The sequence below is a fragment of the Podarcis raffonei genome, chromosome 10 (assembly GCF_027172205.1).
Source record: "Podarcis raffonei isolate rPodRaf1 chromosome 10, rPodRaf1.pri, whole genome shotgun sequence".
NCBI lineage: Eukaryota > Metazoa > Chordata > Lepidosauria > Squamata > Lacertidae > Podarcis > Podarcis raffonei.
In genome coordinates this window covers 63,127,399-63,145,443 of record NC_070611.1, presented here as the reverse complement: position 1 = coordinate 63,145,443, position 18,045 = coordinate 63,127,399, and the positions used below count along the sequence as shown (strand labels likewise).

Here is an 18,045-nt window from a genome sequence, read left to right as displayed (position 1 = left end):
GTCTTCCTAATATTGCTGAATGACAAAGTCCATCACTCCTCTACTTTGGTCTGGGGCTGACAATGCTAAGCTAGATAGACCTAAAGTAGAAAGCCTATGTTCCTATGCTCACAGATGGGGATTTAATATTGCAAATGGATTGTTAAGCTGTCTCATATGGGTTGTTGTCACCAGCTTGCTTCATTACAGGATTTTCTCCAGATTAAATTTAGGGTAGGGGTGGAGAATATAACTTAGTATTTGCCCATGCCATTGTGTGGACCCTGCAAAAAAATCTGAATAAATCAAGAGCACCCATCCTACAATGGACACCTCTCTGGAAGCACATTAGGGCTCATTTCTGGGTATACACAGACCTTAAAGGTAAAGGGACCCCTGACAGTTAAGTCCAGTCGTGAACGACTCTGGGGTTGTGGCGCTCATCTCGCATTACAGGCCGAGGGAGCCGGCGTTTGTCCGCTTCCGCAGACAGTTTTTCCGGGTCATGTGGCCAGCATGACTAAGCCGCTTCTGGAGAACCAGAGCAGCGCACGGAAAGGCCGTTTACCTTCCCGCTGGAGTGGTACCTATTTATCTACTTCCACTTTGACGTGCTTTCGAACTGCTAGGTTGGCAGGAGCAGGGACCGAACAACGGGAGCTCACCTCATCACGGGGCCTCGAACTGCCGATCTTCCGATCGGCAAGTCCAAGCGGCAGTGTGGTTTAAACCACAGCGCCACCCGTGTCCCATACACAGACCTTATCTGCACCATAAATTTAAAGCATGGTTACATTACTTTAAAAATCAACCTGCCCACAGCCCCAACCCTCCCAGTAAGCAACAGTGATCCACCTGCTGGGAAGCTATTGGTGTGGCTCTGCTTCCTCATTTTCTGTGTCCCCCCCCCTTTTATTTACAATCAAGGTCACATTTGCACCATACATTGAAAGCCCTATTGTGCCACATGGAGAATCTGCAGTTTGTAAAAATGTGCTAACCCACATGCTATAATTCCCAGCACCATTAACAAACTACAGTTCTCAGGGTTGTCCATGATTATTCCAGTGGCAAGACAGTACTTTAAGCACATGGTGTGGCTGTGACCTGAACAAATTTACAAAAATGTGCACATCATAGTACCCCACCATAGGTACTAAAGTAGCCTTCAAGCTAAGTTGGGACTACAATCCCTATGATGGGAGATATAGTCCAAAACATATGCAGGGGCCCAGGCTAGCAGAGGCTGTATTGAAGGCACTTAGACATAGATTAAGATTTAATTATCAAAAACTACTGCTCATTTCCCCACACTTTGGAACTTCCTGCCCTGACAATTCATTGTTTCTGTCTGGCACCTGATGAAAACTGTTTTGTTTAGGCAAGCCTATAGACACGTAGAATGCCGACACATTTTAATCTGGCTTTCATCTTATTGGTTTTTTTGTATCTGTTTTTGAATGTTTTAAATAGCTGTTTTACACTGGTTTTGTTTATTAACTTATTTTACTGTTCCATTCTTTTTACAAACCACTTTAAGGTTTTTTTATAGTCAAGCGGCATATAACTTTTATGAAATGAATGAATAAATAAATGCTGTAAAAAAATATTAAGTATTTTAATATTTTCGTTTTTGTATTACAATTTGCCCTAACCTCTGACCAATTAAAACCAGCCATCGCTGATTTATCAACTGAAAAGTTCAGTTGACTGATCTGTACCACTTGAGCAAATGAACCATGTGCTGTACAAATAATAATCCCACATGCTTTTGTGGAGGTTTCCCGAGACAACTGTGTGCTGAAACCTTCTCACACCACAGAGGCAAACGTATCTACTTTGGGCTCCAGAACCACTGAGCTGAAGTGGCAAGAGTTCTCAAGCTAAGAATCTTAGCAAAACAAACACTTAAAAGTTGCTCCTTTGCAAACTCCCCCATCACTTATCCTTAGCAGCAGCAGTTACAAACTTCAGCGATATGAACCTCTTCAAGGTTTTAATGAAGAGCTGGTGGGGAAGGGGGAAAAAAATGACGTAGAGGAATGTTTTGTCGCAAAGAAATGTGTGCATAGATTAGCGTTTCCAGGTGGCCTTAAGTGTGTGTCAGGAGCCAAACCGTTGAGTCCTTCAAGCTTTTCAACGGCAAACAAAGAGCTTTTCACTGTGGCACAGCCCAAATCCAGTTCAATCCTTCATTAGAAAGCTTTCACTCCCCTGTAGGAAACCTGAAGGTTTAATCAGGAGAAAACTCTATTCCGCACAGCGCTCCGTGTTAGAACATTCTATCCCTGGTTTCCTGGGAGACAACACCCCCCTGCCACCCTCCCGAGTCTTGCAGCTCTCCGCAGAGGTCATTAGAGCATTTATCACCACCTGAGATTCTGCTCGGAACCACTGCAAACCTAATCAGGCTAACCGATGCAACTGCACTCATTTGCTTTTAGGTCAGGGGGTCGCACCGGGAATGCAAGAACTGAGAGAGGGGTCTTGGGGTCTGAACTGGAGGCAATGGACCTGAAGTGAGACCTTGGGGTCAAAACAGAAGTAGCTCAAGGAAGGTGCTGACCCAGTGTGCGGCGGCCGTGGAAAAGGCACGCTCCGTGCTAGAGATCGTTAGGAGAGGAATTGAAAATGAAACAGCCAGTATCATAATGCTGTTATGCAGGTGTGGATGTGTTTGGAGTACTGTGTACAATTCTGGTGGCCTCACCTCAAAAAGGATATTGTAGAGAGTTTGAAAAGGTTCAGAGAAGGGCCACCAGGATGGGCCTTTCAAGGGAATGGAGGAACTCTCCTATGAAGAAACATTGAGGTGTCTGGGGCTTAGAGCAGTGGTACCCAGCTAAGAACTGTGGACCCCGTTTTTCAAAAGCCAAGCCATGAATCCCCTACTTTTGGAAATGTTGATGTCTCAGCACAAAACCAGGATGCACATCTTCTGGGTGGTCTCCTGTGCAAGTCATGTGACCTGTGAGAGAGCACAACACCCCCCCCCAAATGTGTGTTTCTAGTTGCCACAAACTTGTGTGTTTTGGGGGCAGTGTTTGAAACTTCCATTGCTCTAGTGTCAAAGTGCTGTCAGCGGTTCCCGGCTGGTCGCCCAGGAAACTATAAAGACAAGGGAGTTTCTTACAGTCCTTTTTTAATTTCAGATATTACAGAGAGAGAGGCTATAGAACAGAGCCTCTTGGATAATGGTGTTTTCCTGAGTGAATTTCCACCCTGTCTCTCCCATTTCCTCATTCATCATCATCATCACCTCTTCTACGGGTGCTGCTAAGTGCCCTCTGTCTTTGAGCTCTTTGCTCTCCTGCTTTTGAGGCTTGCTGGGTTCTGGGAGATGGAGTGTCTGGAATGCTTTCTAGTGACAACGTGTCAGCCAGCTGCTGCTCTGGCTCTGCCTGCTCCTCCCCTCCCATTATTTCCCAACTTTTCCTTTCATCTGCCTCTGAACTGTGACCTCCTGCAAAGCCCTGTTGTAAATCCGGAAGAGTCAGGATGGGGAGGTGGTCTCCACCATTCCTCCTCTGCCCAGCCCAACCTCCAGGTGCATTTTGCGACAGGGAATGTCATTAGCGCAAGCAGTTTCTGAGCTCTGGGCGCAGTACTGCGCCTAAGATTTCGGATGAAAACTGCAGGGTGGAAGTAAAGGAGGACCTTTTTCTGCCTCCCCACTTCCAGCCACTCTCTGAAGACTGGAGAAGAGACCCTCTTAAGAATATTAGAGGGTTGGGCAGGGGAAGGACTAGACCATGTGAGAAATGAACATAACATTTTAGCTGCAGTTCATTCATTTTCAGTTTTGTATTCTTGTTATAAGAAAGCAAGCCTAGACATTCTGTTGTTGCACCCATAACCTAGGTTTAAGGTGCCATGTAGCTCCTAGCTTTCGTACCTCAGTTTCTAACACTGTTTGGGGCATCATGCTCTCACGCAATGGCTCAGCTATTTCCCTTCTTAAAAAACCCACTCTTTCTGCTAGACCTTCTTGATAATTCCAGGTATCTGAAAACTAAGAATTTTGTTCTTTTTGTACCCATGAGCCATACAGTAAGAGGAATTAGTAGACCTTTTGAGTTCCACTGAGAGCTTTTGTTGGTGGCATGCCCGACTGAACTTGGAAGAAGATGGAAGAGATTCTAGGCCAACGTTTCCCATGTACTAAGGAGAAAGTGCCATCTGGCACTATGTTGTCACAAAGAGAGAGGGCTGCATTAAAGAGTCATAAGCCATGAAGGTTTGCCCAAGTAATTGTCTGATGGGTAGGCAGGGACCAGAAAATATGTCCTCCTTCGCACAGCTTATCCTTTTTGGGTTACTGAAAAGCAGTAAAAGGAGAACCTCTAGGGAGGACTCATGAAATGTGAAGAGAACAGGAAAATAAAATACAAACTAGAAAAAAGGGGGGGCAAGGTTCAGTCTCTGCCCAACAAGTGTATGGTGTAGATGCTAGGAAAGTGGTAGAAATGTGATTCAGTTTGCATTTAAAGGTGAACCTACCTAATTCACACTTTCTGAAACAATACACGAACTGAAACACAGCTCTAATCCTTCAAAATTTGCACGTCTCCGGATTTTGCAGTGCATTTTTGTAGCAAAATAATGTGTACAAAAATACATGTTATTGGGGAAAATGTGCATTTCTGCATGTATTAGTGGAAATAACCAATAAAATGCATTTGTAAAATTGTGCATGTTATGGAAAACTGTGCAAAAGAAACGTGTATACAGTGGTACCTCTGGTTATGTACTTAATTTCCGGAGGTCCGTTCTTAACCTGAAACTGTTCTTAACCTGAAGCACCACTTTAGCTAATGGGGCCTCCTGCTGCCGCCGTGCTGCTGTTGCACGGTTTCTGTTCTCATCCTGAAGCAAAGTTCTTAACCCAAGGTACTATTTCTGGGTTAGCGGAGTCTGTAACCTGAAGCGTATGCAACCTGAAGCGTATGTAACCCGAGGTACCACTGTATTAGAAGAAATTTGCACTAAAATCCTGATGAATTTTCATGAGAACTTTTCTCTCTTTTTTAAATCCCCATAAACTGATGTGGAAACAGGGAGAACTGAATTCAAGGTCTGAAAAATGGGAACAGAGAGACTATGAAGGCGACAGATTCGTTCTTCCCCATCAGAAGCACTTCATAATGCAAGCTGGACTGAAGCAGCTATGCACATCTCCCCAAACACAGCTCCTCACCCGTAGCATTCGGTGAGCCAGCGCATCGTTGCTCAATGGGCTTCCCAATACTGAGCATCGCTGCTGGTTATTGAGAGGCAAAGGGGGAAGTGCGAGCAGCAGGAAGCTCAACATGGAACTGGGACAGAGGCAAGAGCGTTGGCTTGGTTCTGCTGCCCTGCCTTGCTCCCTGAGATCTGCCCCTTCCACTCTTGTAACAGGCAGGGTTGGAAAGCACAATGAACAATATTGCCATGCCAACCACTACTGTTTGCATGGAGTCTAGTCCTGTGATTGGTTGTCAGCCCTGGAAGACTGGTGTGTGTGTGTGTGTGTGTGTGTGTGTGTGTGTGTGTTATTGGTTTGCTTTGTTATATATTTTGTGTTCTCGTTTTGTATTTTTATGTTGTGAACAGTGCTGTGATCCTGGGGTGAAGGGTGGCATACAAACTTAGTAAGAATAATAGGACCTGCTCCCTGTTGCTGTTGCTCTTTTTTTTTGTATCTTCATTTCAGATCTTGTGTTTTATGTGGAAATTGTCCAGTTTGGTTGTGTATTTTTTGATATTTTGTTTATTGTTGATGACTACTTTTGTTACGCTGCAGTTACGTCCGCCTGGCCTTTGGCTTGGAATCAACTTGATCCCCTTCCCCTCTTTCCTTTCTCCTTCTATGATGGAACTCCTATTTGGGGACTTCCCTGGCTTTTTTCTGGCCCACGTAGGACCAGTCTGGATAGTTGGTCTTGGTGAAGATTTGACATTTTCATCCCCAAAAAGTTTTTGATTTGCGTTTCTATTGAAATGAGGCTGCATTTTAATGTTGTATTTTAATCTTGTTTTTAAGTTGTATTTTAATCCATTTTAATCAATATATATATTCTTGTTGTAAGCTGCCTTCAGCATGGTTTGAACTGTGGAAAGGTGGCATACAAATGTATGTATGTATGTATGTATGTATGTATGTATGTGATTGCCCAGTGCAGCAAGTGAAGGATTTCCCCAGCAGCTGTGGCTTCCCTCGACCCAGCTGCTTATGTACAAGCTCATCTGGCCTTGAATGCAGGGGAAGAGGGGTCTTCACAGCCACAGTAGGACTGCCATCCATATGGTATGTTACTGTGGAAGAGGGTTTAAAAAAACCTCTTCCTTTGTACCATTGTCCCAGTTAAAATGACCAACTGAAGTTGCTTATTTTCCCCTAGGGCAAATAGCAGCTTTGGGGATGAGTGGACTTTTAACTAGGAACACCACATGGCAGGGGAAGAGGGAAGGGTTAAAACCCAAGGTGTTGAGTCTGCGGGAGCGAGCACACACAGAAATAACAAACTTACTTGACTCGGGATTTTCATAGGTGTCCATGTCTGCCGCATCTTCCTCCTCCTGTTCATCAGTATCGCCCGACTCATCGTTATCTTCAACCCACTTCCCTGGCATCAGCCCTGCTGAGTCATAGGAATTGCACAGCGGTCCCACAATGTGAGAGATGAAGGATTCCTGGAGGTTTGCAAGCTGAGGGGCGGCACGATCCATGAAAGGGCTGATGGGGAGGCCTAAGCTGGCTTCCTCGTCACCCTTAGAAAAAGGAGAAAGTCTGTTATAATGCTGTCTTGATCCCTTAGAACAGAAGTGCACATTGGGTCTCCCATTGCCGTCTTGACTCTCACCAGGTGAGTCCAACAAAGTGAGGACAGAGACCTGGTGCATTTTTGACTCCCTCCTCAAAAACAACAATAACAACCCGCAGGGAGTTATCAGGGAGCTTGATCATGTGCCTATCCAAAGCCAACAAACTGCAGAGAAAAGCAGTGTAATTCAGAGCTAAATTCAACCCTAACTCTAACCCAGTGGTTCTCAAACTTTTTTCTCTGGGCCACAATTATGGAATAAAAAATTTGCTCATGCAACACCATTTTAAAAAATAGATAAACACATTGGAAAACAAAAAGAAACAACTCCCAGCAGTGACTGATTTATAACACAAAACACAACTAATTTATAATACGATCACAGGATGTCATAAGAACACAAATCATTCCCAAAATATAATTATAAGCAAGCCTCTTACATATGTACCTTAAGTATGTCTACAAGCGCGGAAAAGAGGGAGACCCTCGGCCGCGCCAGACCTAAATGCAGTGAGGCCACGCCCCCCCGGGCCAGCCGATTGGCTGGCCTGAGGATGATGCGTCCAAGGATTCCCTGGTATCGCGGGGGCTGAAGCCAATCCCCGTGAGGGTGGGGCGTGAAGCCCGCAACCCCACCTCCTCCCTAGCTCGGAAGTGGCTTTATATTAGGTCTAATATGAGACAAACCAACTCTCATCTCCTCATCAACACAAAGAAGGCTTTCTCTTTTCTGATCTGATTTGTCAGAGTTGAATATTCCTGTTCACAACAATAATTTGTGGAGAACTGTAGAAGAATAGCTAATGCTCTTGAAGAGAGGCATGCATACATATAGTTTCTGGCTATACACCCACAATACACTGAAATGTTCAAATGTTTCATTGTCCTTGAATCTTCCCGTCATGCTTGCCAACCTCTTTTGCCACACCAGGGTGATGCACCACAACCTTTGAGAGCCACTGTCCTAACCCCATACCCTAGAGGTTTGTGTGTCCCCTTCCTCCTTCCAGCAACAACTCAAGGCTAGTTACCTGTTCGTAAAATTCGTTGACAATGCCCTCCGTCCACTGTAGATGCAATTCTTTGCATTTCGCAGGCCCGTTGATGTCCGCCAGCTTGATGCACATCTGGCAAACCAGCAAGCGGTCGTTCTCGTTCGTCCAATCAATGCCAACGTCATCATTGACCTGACAGACAGAAGTGACTAAGGTGAGCGGTGCGATACCGTCGCAGCCACGCATAACGCAAACGAGGATGCGATATCAGCTGCACAGAACAGCACTGTCGGGGGTGGCGGCTGACGTATCGTTTATATTTGCTTTACAGAAATTATATTCCCATTACACACATACACTTATAGAGCCTAAGTTAAGCAAATCAAGCAGCATCTGTCCTCACCAGAATATTTGACTGAGGCTCTGGCTCCAATCCACCCAAGGGTTGGCAAACATTTTGAGTCAGTGGGCATGTCTGGAATTTAGAGAACGTGCCAGCCATGGGTGCCTGCCACAGAAGGGCTGCCATGGGGGAGTGGCAAAACACCATAAAGCAGAAAGAGAGACAGGACTGCAAAACGGAGCAGGCGTGCCCCCTAGCTACCCCAGGAAATGGGAAAATGGCACCCACATCAAGAACTGCTGCTCTTTGGACTCTCCTCTGTTCAAAATGGAGGGGAGGGTGAATGCCTAATCCTGGCATCCAGTGACATACGGGTATGTTTGAGGAGCTGGGCTCACTTTAGGAGAGGCCAAGACTGTGAGATCAGGAAAAGAGCAGGAACAGGAAACTCCTTCTCCTATACAGTTACCTTGGATCTCAAACACCTTGGCTCCTGAACAAATCGGCTCCTGAATGATCAAACCCCGGAAGTGAGTGTTCCGGTTTTCGAACGATTTTCAGAAGCCGAATGTTTGGCACGGCTTCCACAGCTTCCAAGTGGCTACAGGAGCTTCCTGCAGCCAATCAGAAGCCGCGCTTTGGTTTCTGAACGTTTTGGAAGTCGAACGGACTTCCGGAACAGATTCCGTTCGACTTCCAAGGTACGACAGTATTGTGAATGGGGGGAGGGTGTTTGCTGAGACAAAAGGAGATGTGATGTGTTGTCAACTCCTGCCCATGCAGATTTGAAATCTGCCATTTTGAAGGCAGGACATGCATCCCTGGTCCCAACTAGCTGGAAATTGGGGATATTCCCTATGTGCTAGAAATGCACAGCCTTCTTTGTTGTTGCTGATTTTCAATCTGAGTTGCTGTAGCGGATCCAACATCTAATGCCAAGTAAGGTAAAGGTAAAGGGACCCCTGACCGTTAGGTCCAGTCGTGGCCGACTCTGGGGTTGCGGCGCTCATCTCGCTCTATAGGCAGAGGGAGCCGGCATACAGCTTCCGGGTCATGTGGCCAGCATGACTAAGCCACTTCTGGTGAACCAGAGCAGTGCATGGAAACGCCATTTACCTTCCCGCTGGAGCGGTACCTATTTATCTACTTGCACTTTGACTAGGTTGGCAGGAGCTGGGACCGAGCAACGGGAGCTCACCCTGTTGCAGGGATTCGAACCGCCGACCTTCTGATCGGCAAGTCCTAGGCTCTGTGGTTTAACCCACAGTTTGGTATTAATGCCAGTTTGCTGGGAAAATATCTGTTGGCACCTGAAGTTCACTCTCTACCCATCAAAGTGCTGGGACTTGAATGACAGTGCACTGTATCCATGTACCGTTTTGCCGGCTGTATCTGTAAGAGTCAGGGGTGGTCAAAATACTTCTTTGTCTTACGGCCAAAACAACTGGGCGCCCCCAATTTCATTTCAGGCTGCAGTGAGTGGAAATGGGAATTTACATAAGATTTGAGCAGCATAACATCTAACTGAATAACGGAAATCACCTTTTGTTGATTCAAGTCTCAGAACCACATGATATTGTTCCTGGGGCACCATCCTTGCAAAACATTAGGACGATAAAACCATTACCTTTCCCCCAGCCAACTTGGATATACAAAGGTTTGAGCACAAAGGATATACATGGAATCAAGTTTACCTTGGCATTGAACTTTGCTACAAAGTCAAAGTGCTTCTTCAGATCAGTGGCCAAGATTGCCTCAATGACAAGGAACCGAAAGTGCTTGAACTCCACATGATCGAGGTTGACTAAGAAGTTATATTCTGGTCTGGACATGAAGAGGTTCCACGCAGCCGCCGCATGATGGTTTTCCAAAACAGAACGGTCATTATACAGAACAGCCTAAACAGAGAGAAGGATAGACAGTTTGGCGTGATTTATTTTATTTCTACTAGTCCCTGAGAGGCATAAAGGGCCACATATAGCACTGGAGACTCTGCTTAGATCCCCTCCAGCTCCTGGCATTTAACTAGGCCTTGTGAAGGGACGGACAACCTCTTTCAACCTGAAGGACGGGTTTGTACAATGCCAAACGCCTCAGGGTCAAAGGGGTGGGGTCAGAGGCAAAGGAGAGGAAGTGGGGGGGGAGCCAAAAATGCAAACAATGTTAAAGATGCCTCTCTACACACTGTTTGATTTAGTCATGAGCGAGAGGGAACAAACACACATTCACACACAGGCAATGGGCGTCCCCTTTGAAAATGCCCGATTGATAACTGAGGTATTTCAAAACTAAAAATGCCAATCTCTTCAGAACTTCATGGGCTTTAATGCAGGGGTCGTCTAACTACAGCCCGCAGGCTGGATATGGCCTGAGGGGGTCGTTAAACTGGTCCCTGGCCCTTGTCTGCGGCTTCCAAATGGCTGCAGGAACCGTGGCTGCGTCCCAGAAGTCAGTCCCTGTGCGGAGCTAAACAGGTGCAACGCGCCGGTTTAGCTCTGTGTGGGGACTGACTTCTGGGATGCAGCCATGGCTCCTGCAGCCAACTGGAAGCCGCAGACGGCTCCCCCTCCCCCGCCATGGCTCCAAAAGCCAGCGGGCAAAGAGCAGGAGTGTGCGCATGCGCACGGGTGCACGCGTGAGCACGGGTGATCTGGCGCACTGGTGGAAACGTTTGCAGACCCCTGCTTTAATGCAATATGGCACATGATGGACTTACTTTAAATTTTAAAGTTAAGTTACAAAATTTTAAAAAGTGTTTTAAAAAACATTATGATTTTAAAAATTCCCAAAAAATATACTGATTATTTCATATTACTAAGAGCTCCCTGCAAAATTTCATCTTGGGGTCTCAATGAGATCACATTAAAAAAAATTGTGCATACATGTCTGCCTTACTGGGTTCTATTTAGGACAAATGGGTGTTGCAAAATATAAGAGAATAAACAAGAAACCAAGCAATAATATGTTACTTGAGGCATTTTTTTATTAAAAAAAAGTAATTCATTTAAAGAGTATCTGAGAAGCTAAAAAGGTATCCTAAAGCGGAGTGTGTTGCAGGATAGAACTGGTTTCGGCTTGTTTGAACCAGCACTGGCTGGCTTTGACGTGTGTGGACAAGCTGTGGCTTGTTGTACAAGGGCTCAGTGGTGACTTGAGATTCACTCTTACAAGAATTCTGTCCAAGAGCCAAGTCAGGGTTGATCTCAGCCATCCTTACCTGAGGAGCGCTGGTGGCAACCAAGAAGGCGTTGGTTCTCCCCGGGTGATCATAATCGTGCATGGCAGCAGCTACATAAAGGGCCATCAGTTCGAGGGCAGGGATGTTGCCCGCCAAGCATCCATGGCCATCGTCTGTTGGTGCGTATGTTTTCGACAAGACGTAGCCCAGGTGGCCGTGAGTGATCCCGCTATCTGAATCTGAGCAGAAAACCAGGACATTTGCTGAGTTTGTTGTGAAGAACAGGGACAACCGGGTTTTGTGCCCAGTTGCCATGTTTAACCTGGATCAGTTTCGTATCCATTGCTCATTTGTTTTTAAAAATATTTCTATACCACTGTATCCTAAATATATATATATATATATCACAGCTACAAATCTACTACTTCTTATGATGTTCAGTACCCACGCCCAAAAAGCAGCACCAGCAACTGAGAACTCTGGGCACTTGCAAACACAGACATCGCTTGGGTCCACCCCAGGGGAATAATTTTTTTTCTAATAACTTTTTTTATTCAAAATTAAAACAAAACATATTATCCAGAAACATATCATCCTTATTCTCCCCATTTTTCCTCCCTCCCCCCACAGAACCCACCCACCCCCACCCCCCGACTTCCCTCAGTTCCAGTCTTTGATTTCTCTAAAAATGCTGTTTTCTGCATGTTACACAGTTGCATAGATCCTCAAACTATTTAGCTGATTATTATCAATAAAAAGTTTGTGAATGTTTATTCAAAGCACCCCCAGGGGAATAAACTGAGACCGGCCCATCACTCCTCCTCGGTTTTTGAGGGCATAAGGGGTTGGGCGGCTGAAAGCCTTGGTTGGCTCACTTGGTGGTTCTGCACTGGGTAAGCCTTAGTCTTAGTTTGAGAGGAGGTTGTAGCCTCTCCCTGACCCTCCCTGGTTAAAGATATCCCATTAAAGGACTCCATGAGGAGTTGCTTCTGTCCAATGCCCAGACGGAGGCTAGGGCCATAGAACTCCAGCGGAAACCCCTTGGGGGATACCGTTATTTTATATAGGTCATAGCCCCTCTATGGTGTGGTTTACCCTTAGATACACCTCCAGCAGATGGGCTGGAGGTAATTAAATGGGTTCACCCAATGCCTATGACAAACCCTTCCCATCTGTAACCAACAAAGTTGTGGCCTATTTGAACCCAAAACTCGATATGCTGCTGTCTTGTCTGGTTATTCCATTACACAAGAAGTGACTAGGGAGGCAGAACTAGTAGCCTCTGATATCCATGAGTTCAGGGATATTTTAAAAGATAATTTTATAAGTTGTGTGTCCTTGTTTCTCAATTTGATCCTACATGGTTTTGTATGTATTGTGGCATTTTATGCATTGTCGTTATTTTTATTGATCATAGTTTAGTAATTCTCTATTGTAATTGTTAAGTGAAAACTGTTTAATTATTATTTGCTGATATTTAATTTTACTGTTTACTATCATATTCTAATGGATTATTGAAAATTGCTTTATTTGTTATAAGTTGTTTATTTTAAAGTTATATTTTTATTATGACTTTTTTGTCAGATTGTCATTAGGCGTGCAATGTTTGCCGTCTGTTTTTTTGTTTCTTCAGCTTGTAAATCACCTTGTGTATAGAAATATAGAAAGGCGGTATACAAATTAAAAGTGAAATGAAAAATGAAATTTGTTTAGTTCTCTTTTAATGCCATCCAAGTTAGCGGCCATCCCAAGCCTCTTCTATGTGCTTCTTCTACATGCATCTGGTAAACATGTCCAATTTCCTGCAGAAAGAGATACTGGACCAAGAAACCAGCTTAAGGGCTCCCCAAAATCGCATGCTAATAGAATTACCTGAATCGCTTGCTGACCCATGGTCATTAATCACAGTTGAGAGTCCTGGTATAGGCTGCGTTGAAAGGTACCAAACAGCGTGGAGAACATCAGTGGCATGGATCCTGTTGTGATCTGTTAAGACAGAGGCAGATTACTTCTGCTGGGGGGGTCAACAGCACCATCTGTTGGACAGAGAGAATCAATTCCCTGCTCGTGGCTCAAATCTCTCGCAGGAACTAAGGTCATCTGCTGAGCTAAGGAAAAAGCTGAAGGTGGATAGGCAAATTCATTTGCTATGATAAAACTTCTCAAAGTGAGTTACTGCATTTTTTGCTCTATAAGACTCACTTTTTCCCTCCTAAAAAGTAAGGGGAAATGTGTGTGCGTCTTATGGAGTGAATGCAGGCTGCGCAGCTATCACAGAAGCCAGAACAGCAAGAGGGATTGCTGCTTTCACTGCGCCGTGATCCCTCTTGCTGTTCTGGCTTCTGAGATTCAGAATATTTTTTTTCTTGTTTTCCTCCTCCAAAAACTAGGTGCGTCTTGTGGTCTGGTGCGTCTTATAGAGCGAAAAATACGGTATATATATGTATGCTATGTGTGTGTGTGTATATATATATATATATAAAATACAGTATTATTTGCATTAATCCATAACAAACTCAATATCTTTATAGGGTTTCTTCCAACTCCCAGACACTTCCCCCCACTCCTCTCCCTGGTTTCCAATAATTGTCTCTTCTCTTTTCTGTGACTAAATACTTTTATCCAATCTATTAAAACTCCTTTATCAAATTATATTGCAAGTGCCAATCCAAACCTGCTAACGTTTTTCAATGTTCATTACGGAAAAACAGGAATCAGCAAGTATCGCACTCTTGCTGTCATACTTACAAGGTATCTCTCGGTATCCACACTCCAAAGCATGGAAGTAGTTCATAAACTCTCTCATGGGAATTTTAAAGGTTTCAAATAGCCCCATATCCTCAAAGAGCCTGTAGGACACCTGGAAAAACAGAGGAAAACACAGAGCTTGGCATGGAAGAACGATCCATTAATAGCAACAAAAATAAGTATTGCAATGCTACTGATAACGTGTTGAAATGAGTAGGGCTTCTGCTCTCACCATCACAGCTGCTCCCAGAAGACTTTAATAGACCCTCTCACCAAATGACCGGAAGGCAACGCTTTCCAACACCTTCCATAATTGCTTAAATTTTCTTTGCGCGCAAAGAAGTTAATAGCTCTTATTTAGCAGGCCTGGTCGTGAAACACCTCCCAAATTCTCATTTGCAGCTATAACCTCCTGGAGCCGCATCCCAACTGGTTTTCCTAGAATCTGACCCCCTGCCCAATATATTGTTTTTCAATCCTTTGACCAAAGTAGCAAGGGGAAGGTAGCTTTAATTTTAAACCAGATCTGGTCTTTCTCTCCCTTAATTGCAGCCTTCAATTCCAGCTCCTCCTTTCCAAGCAAAACCTGATTTATCCCGAGAGGGGTTGCCGTTAAGCAAACGGAAGTCATAAATTAAGGCACTGCCCATCTACACAGCTTGCTACTGAACTGCAGTGCAGATTAGAAAAGGTTTGCTCTTCCATTCTGAGTTGAGAGTCTCCCCCAACCCCTTTGCATGGATTACTGTCTGCTGCATTTTGTGATTTGCTGGTGCTGTGTTTGAGTGCTTTCTATTGCACCACAGATGGATGCTTTTAGCTTACTTCTAAAAAAAGAGAGAGAGAGAAATCTAGACCATTTTAGCATCCCTCTTAATGTACGTAGATGGCTTCTCAAATATTCTTCCAGGAGATCCATTGGTTCTGCTTTCCAAAGGCATATGCTTTCCCCAGGGGGTGGGGGATATGTCAACTCTTCTTTATTCCATTTCATAAATTTCAGGCTATGTGGCACACATCGGTAATTCATTTCGCTAATTTCTTTCTCCCTCTCACTAGGTTTAAATCAGGAAGGCAATGCAAAAGGCAGAAAGCTAAGAATGAATCACTCCAAACCCCAGAGGTCCTTTGCTATGCACCATCACAAGGCGTTTAATTTTTTCTTGCATCAGGAAGCACAAATATTAATTCTCTAGGCTTTATATAAACGGAGGCATCCATTTCAAAAGCCTGGTCTGATCTCACACATTCGGGCCAAGTGCAGACATTATGCTTCCCAATTTCCAAACCATGGTTAGCACCTCGCCCTTCCTCTGGCATGTACGTTCCATCTCCTTTCCTTCTTTCGGTACTAACCAAGGTTAACTTAGCATCTGCCCTGACACAGCTCCAAACCACAGTCTGTAAACATGGTTAGTGAACTGGTTTTTGAGTAAACCATGGTTAGCGCCAAGCAGAGAAGGTGCTGAATAAAGCTGGAAGTATGTGTTCCTCCAGATATCCCTGAATGCCAACTTCCATGAGAGCCAGCCGGCATCAGGAATATTCTGGGATGACAAGAGTTGCAGTCCAGCAACATTTGAAGGGCCATGGGTTTCCTTCCATTGGGCAGGGTCTGCAAATTGGTCAGAAAGTAGATGCAGTGCAAGAAATAATATCATGTGGTTTGCAATAAAGGAGAGGGGAATTACCCCCACTACTCTTCCTAAATAGCAACCATAGTTATAAAGACATTTGTGCTCCCCTTTCAGGATTTCAACTTGGTATGGTGGGACCTAATTCTCTTTGAGCAACAATAATTCCCTAAACTCAAGCAGGTGACTTTGTTGTGTGTATGGGAGCTCTGTGCATGTAAAGAGCTGTGGATCAAAGTTCTTGTACTTTCCCCTAACCAGGAACACACTTTACCCAAGGTGAGGCCCCAGCCCAAGTCTGCAATGCACACTTCCTTACCTGACTGAGGATCCGACCACATTTCTTGCCTATCTTCTCTACCAAATCGAAGATTGGGAAATTCCAATTGTTTAGCTGGTCCATAAGAGGATCCAAATTGTCCATTATTAGAGGCTCTGGGGCAAGAATAGGCTTGTCCTGTATCAAGAAACAACGCATGCTCTGAAGGTTACCAAAACACTACAAAAAACATGGGTTACTAAGCCCCTCTCTAAATATACACACTGTGCCATTATTACTGATGCATATCAATCCCAGGTTGGCTGGGATCAAGAGGGACAGGGGGACAGGGACTTTTTGACCTGGCGGACCAGAACTTTATTCGCCCATTGCCACAGGGGGCAAACTTTGAGAGCTGGGCAGGTTCCTTATGATGGAGTCGGCTGACTTGATAGCTGGACAGCCCTGCCCACTTGTCAAAGTCAACCCACAGAGGTTGGGGTCAAAGTTTGCTTCACCAGCATATTCCCTGGAGGGAAAGAGTTTCTCCACAACTGAGTGAAATTTTCAGGTGAGGAAGTGAGGAAGCCTGTAGCCTTCCACAAGCTGCTTGGCTCCAACTCCCACCAGCTGTCAGAAACGAGCCTGCAGTAAATCACACAAGTTAACTGCTTATTAGAAAAACAATCTGCACAGCAATGTCAGGCCTAACGACCACAGCAACTCTCTTTGATAGGTCTTGCAGAGACTAAAATCCCTTCCTTCCCACAGCTGCCTAGGTCCCCTCTTCTTCAAAGTCCTTCCCAAGCAATCTGAGACTATGCTGGTATGCTTGCCTTTGCTTCTCCCACTTCATGCCTCTCCTGGTCCTGGGAGACCAGGGCTGAAGGGGAGATTGTTGCAGCAGAAGGGGGAGACCCCTGTGACTTTTCACCTCCCTTACTCATCCCTGCCTCTTGGCTTCTCTCCTCTCCTGCTTCTAAACTTCTCTCTGCCACAGATGCTCCCTTCTCACTAAACCCTGTTACTTCTTCTGTTTCCGACACCCCCTCCTCCCAGCCTTCTCCCTCTGACCACTCACTGTCATCTCACTACCAATCCCCTGGCTCCGAGCCTTGTTCCTTTGGGGGGTTCTCAAGCCAGTGCCTCCCAGATAGTGCTTGCTGGGCAACTCTGTGCCGAACCAGTCCATGACATCAGTCACAGCCAGCATGGCCAAAGTCAAGGATGGTGGGAGATGTAGTCCAGCAATATCTAGGTAGGCACAGGTTTCCACTCTTGTGTAGATGCTTGCAACTCTACACTTTCTGCAAACAGATCTCCACCCTGGTCTACAGGGCTAACTGAGCTGGATGTGAAAGTTACCAGCTAGCATCTGATGAGGGAAAGTTATTTGCTTTTTAAAAAAGAACTCAAACTGGCTTGGAGGGTGGGCCCTTGGCAGTGAGGAATTCTCTTCAAATCTTCAGCTTGGACTCTTTTGTACCACCCCCTGGGGGGCTATTAGTTATGAGCCAAATGTGGATATTTAAGAGCTTAATTTAGGCCACATCTGCACCTTGTTGCACAATCATTCGCAGCAGCCCTGCTCCATTTCGCTCTCCATCTCCTAATGTTTTTCTTGGTTTGCGCGATACGTTTGATTTTCACTTAAATTTTTTTTTAATGGATTTTGCTGTTTTGGAGTTCTTCATCTGTGCCATCAAAAATAGAAAGCTGCATGGGAGTTCTCATCTCTTTAGAGGGTAGTTTGACTCTCTCTAGATAAGTACAACGAGATATGGGATGGTGATAATAAGAGTTTATACACGCCTGTGGGGGCGGCTTGCAACAGAACATTGCAGTGTGGGGAGTGTACAGGATTCCAGACTTCCTAGTCCTTTCCCCCTCTTCCCCATGGTTTTCCATCTCCCTACCACCACCCCTAACAAAATCAGCATTCCGTGGCCATTGAACATACTCAGTCTTTAACCGACTGGGTTTTCTTTGGGGGAGGGAGTCTCCCATGCTTAGCGTTCCCCCACCCTAAAGATTTTTTTTGCACATCTGCAAACTTTCGGATTTCCTCGAGTGTGCTGTTACCACCCTCTTTTGCATAGGGCAACA

At 45.1% G+C, this 18,045-nt stretch overlaps 1 protein-coding gene across 3 annotated transcripts in view; it reads right to left on the bottom strand.

Moving 5' to 3' along the window:
- Window positions 1–18,045, bottom strand: part of PDE3A (phosphodiesterase 3A) — a 267,787-nt gene that overhangs the window by 5,710 nt on the left and 244,032 nt on the right. For all 3 annotated transcript variants that reach the window (XM_053407065.1, XM_053407066.1, XM_053407067.1), the window contains 7 exons: window positions 16,000–16,137; window positions 14,047–14,158; window positions 13,171–13,284; window positions 11,338–11,537; window positions 9,815–10,018; window positions 7,814–7,969; window positions 6,489–6,729 (listed from right to left, as the gene is read on the bottom strand). In XM_053407065.1, coding sequence (XP_053263040.1) covers window positions 6,489–6,729; window positions 7,814–7,969; window positions 9,815–10,018; window positions 11,338–11,537; window positions 13,171–13,284; window positions 14,047–14,158; window positions 16,000–16,137 — 1,165 coding nt within the window. The remainder of the gene's footprint in view (window positions 1–6,488; window positions 6,730–7,813; window positions 7,970–9,814; window positions 10,019–11,337; window positions 11,538–13,170; window positions 13,285–14,046; window positions 14,159–15,999; window positions 16,138–18,045) is intronic.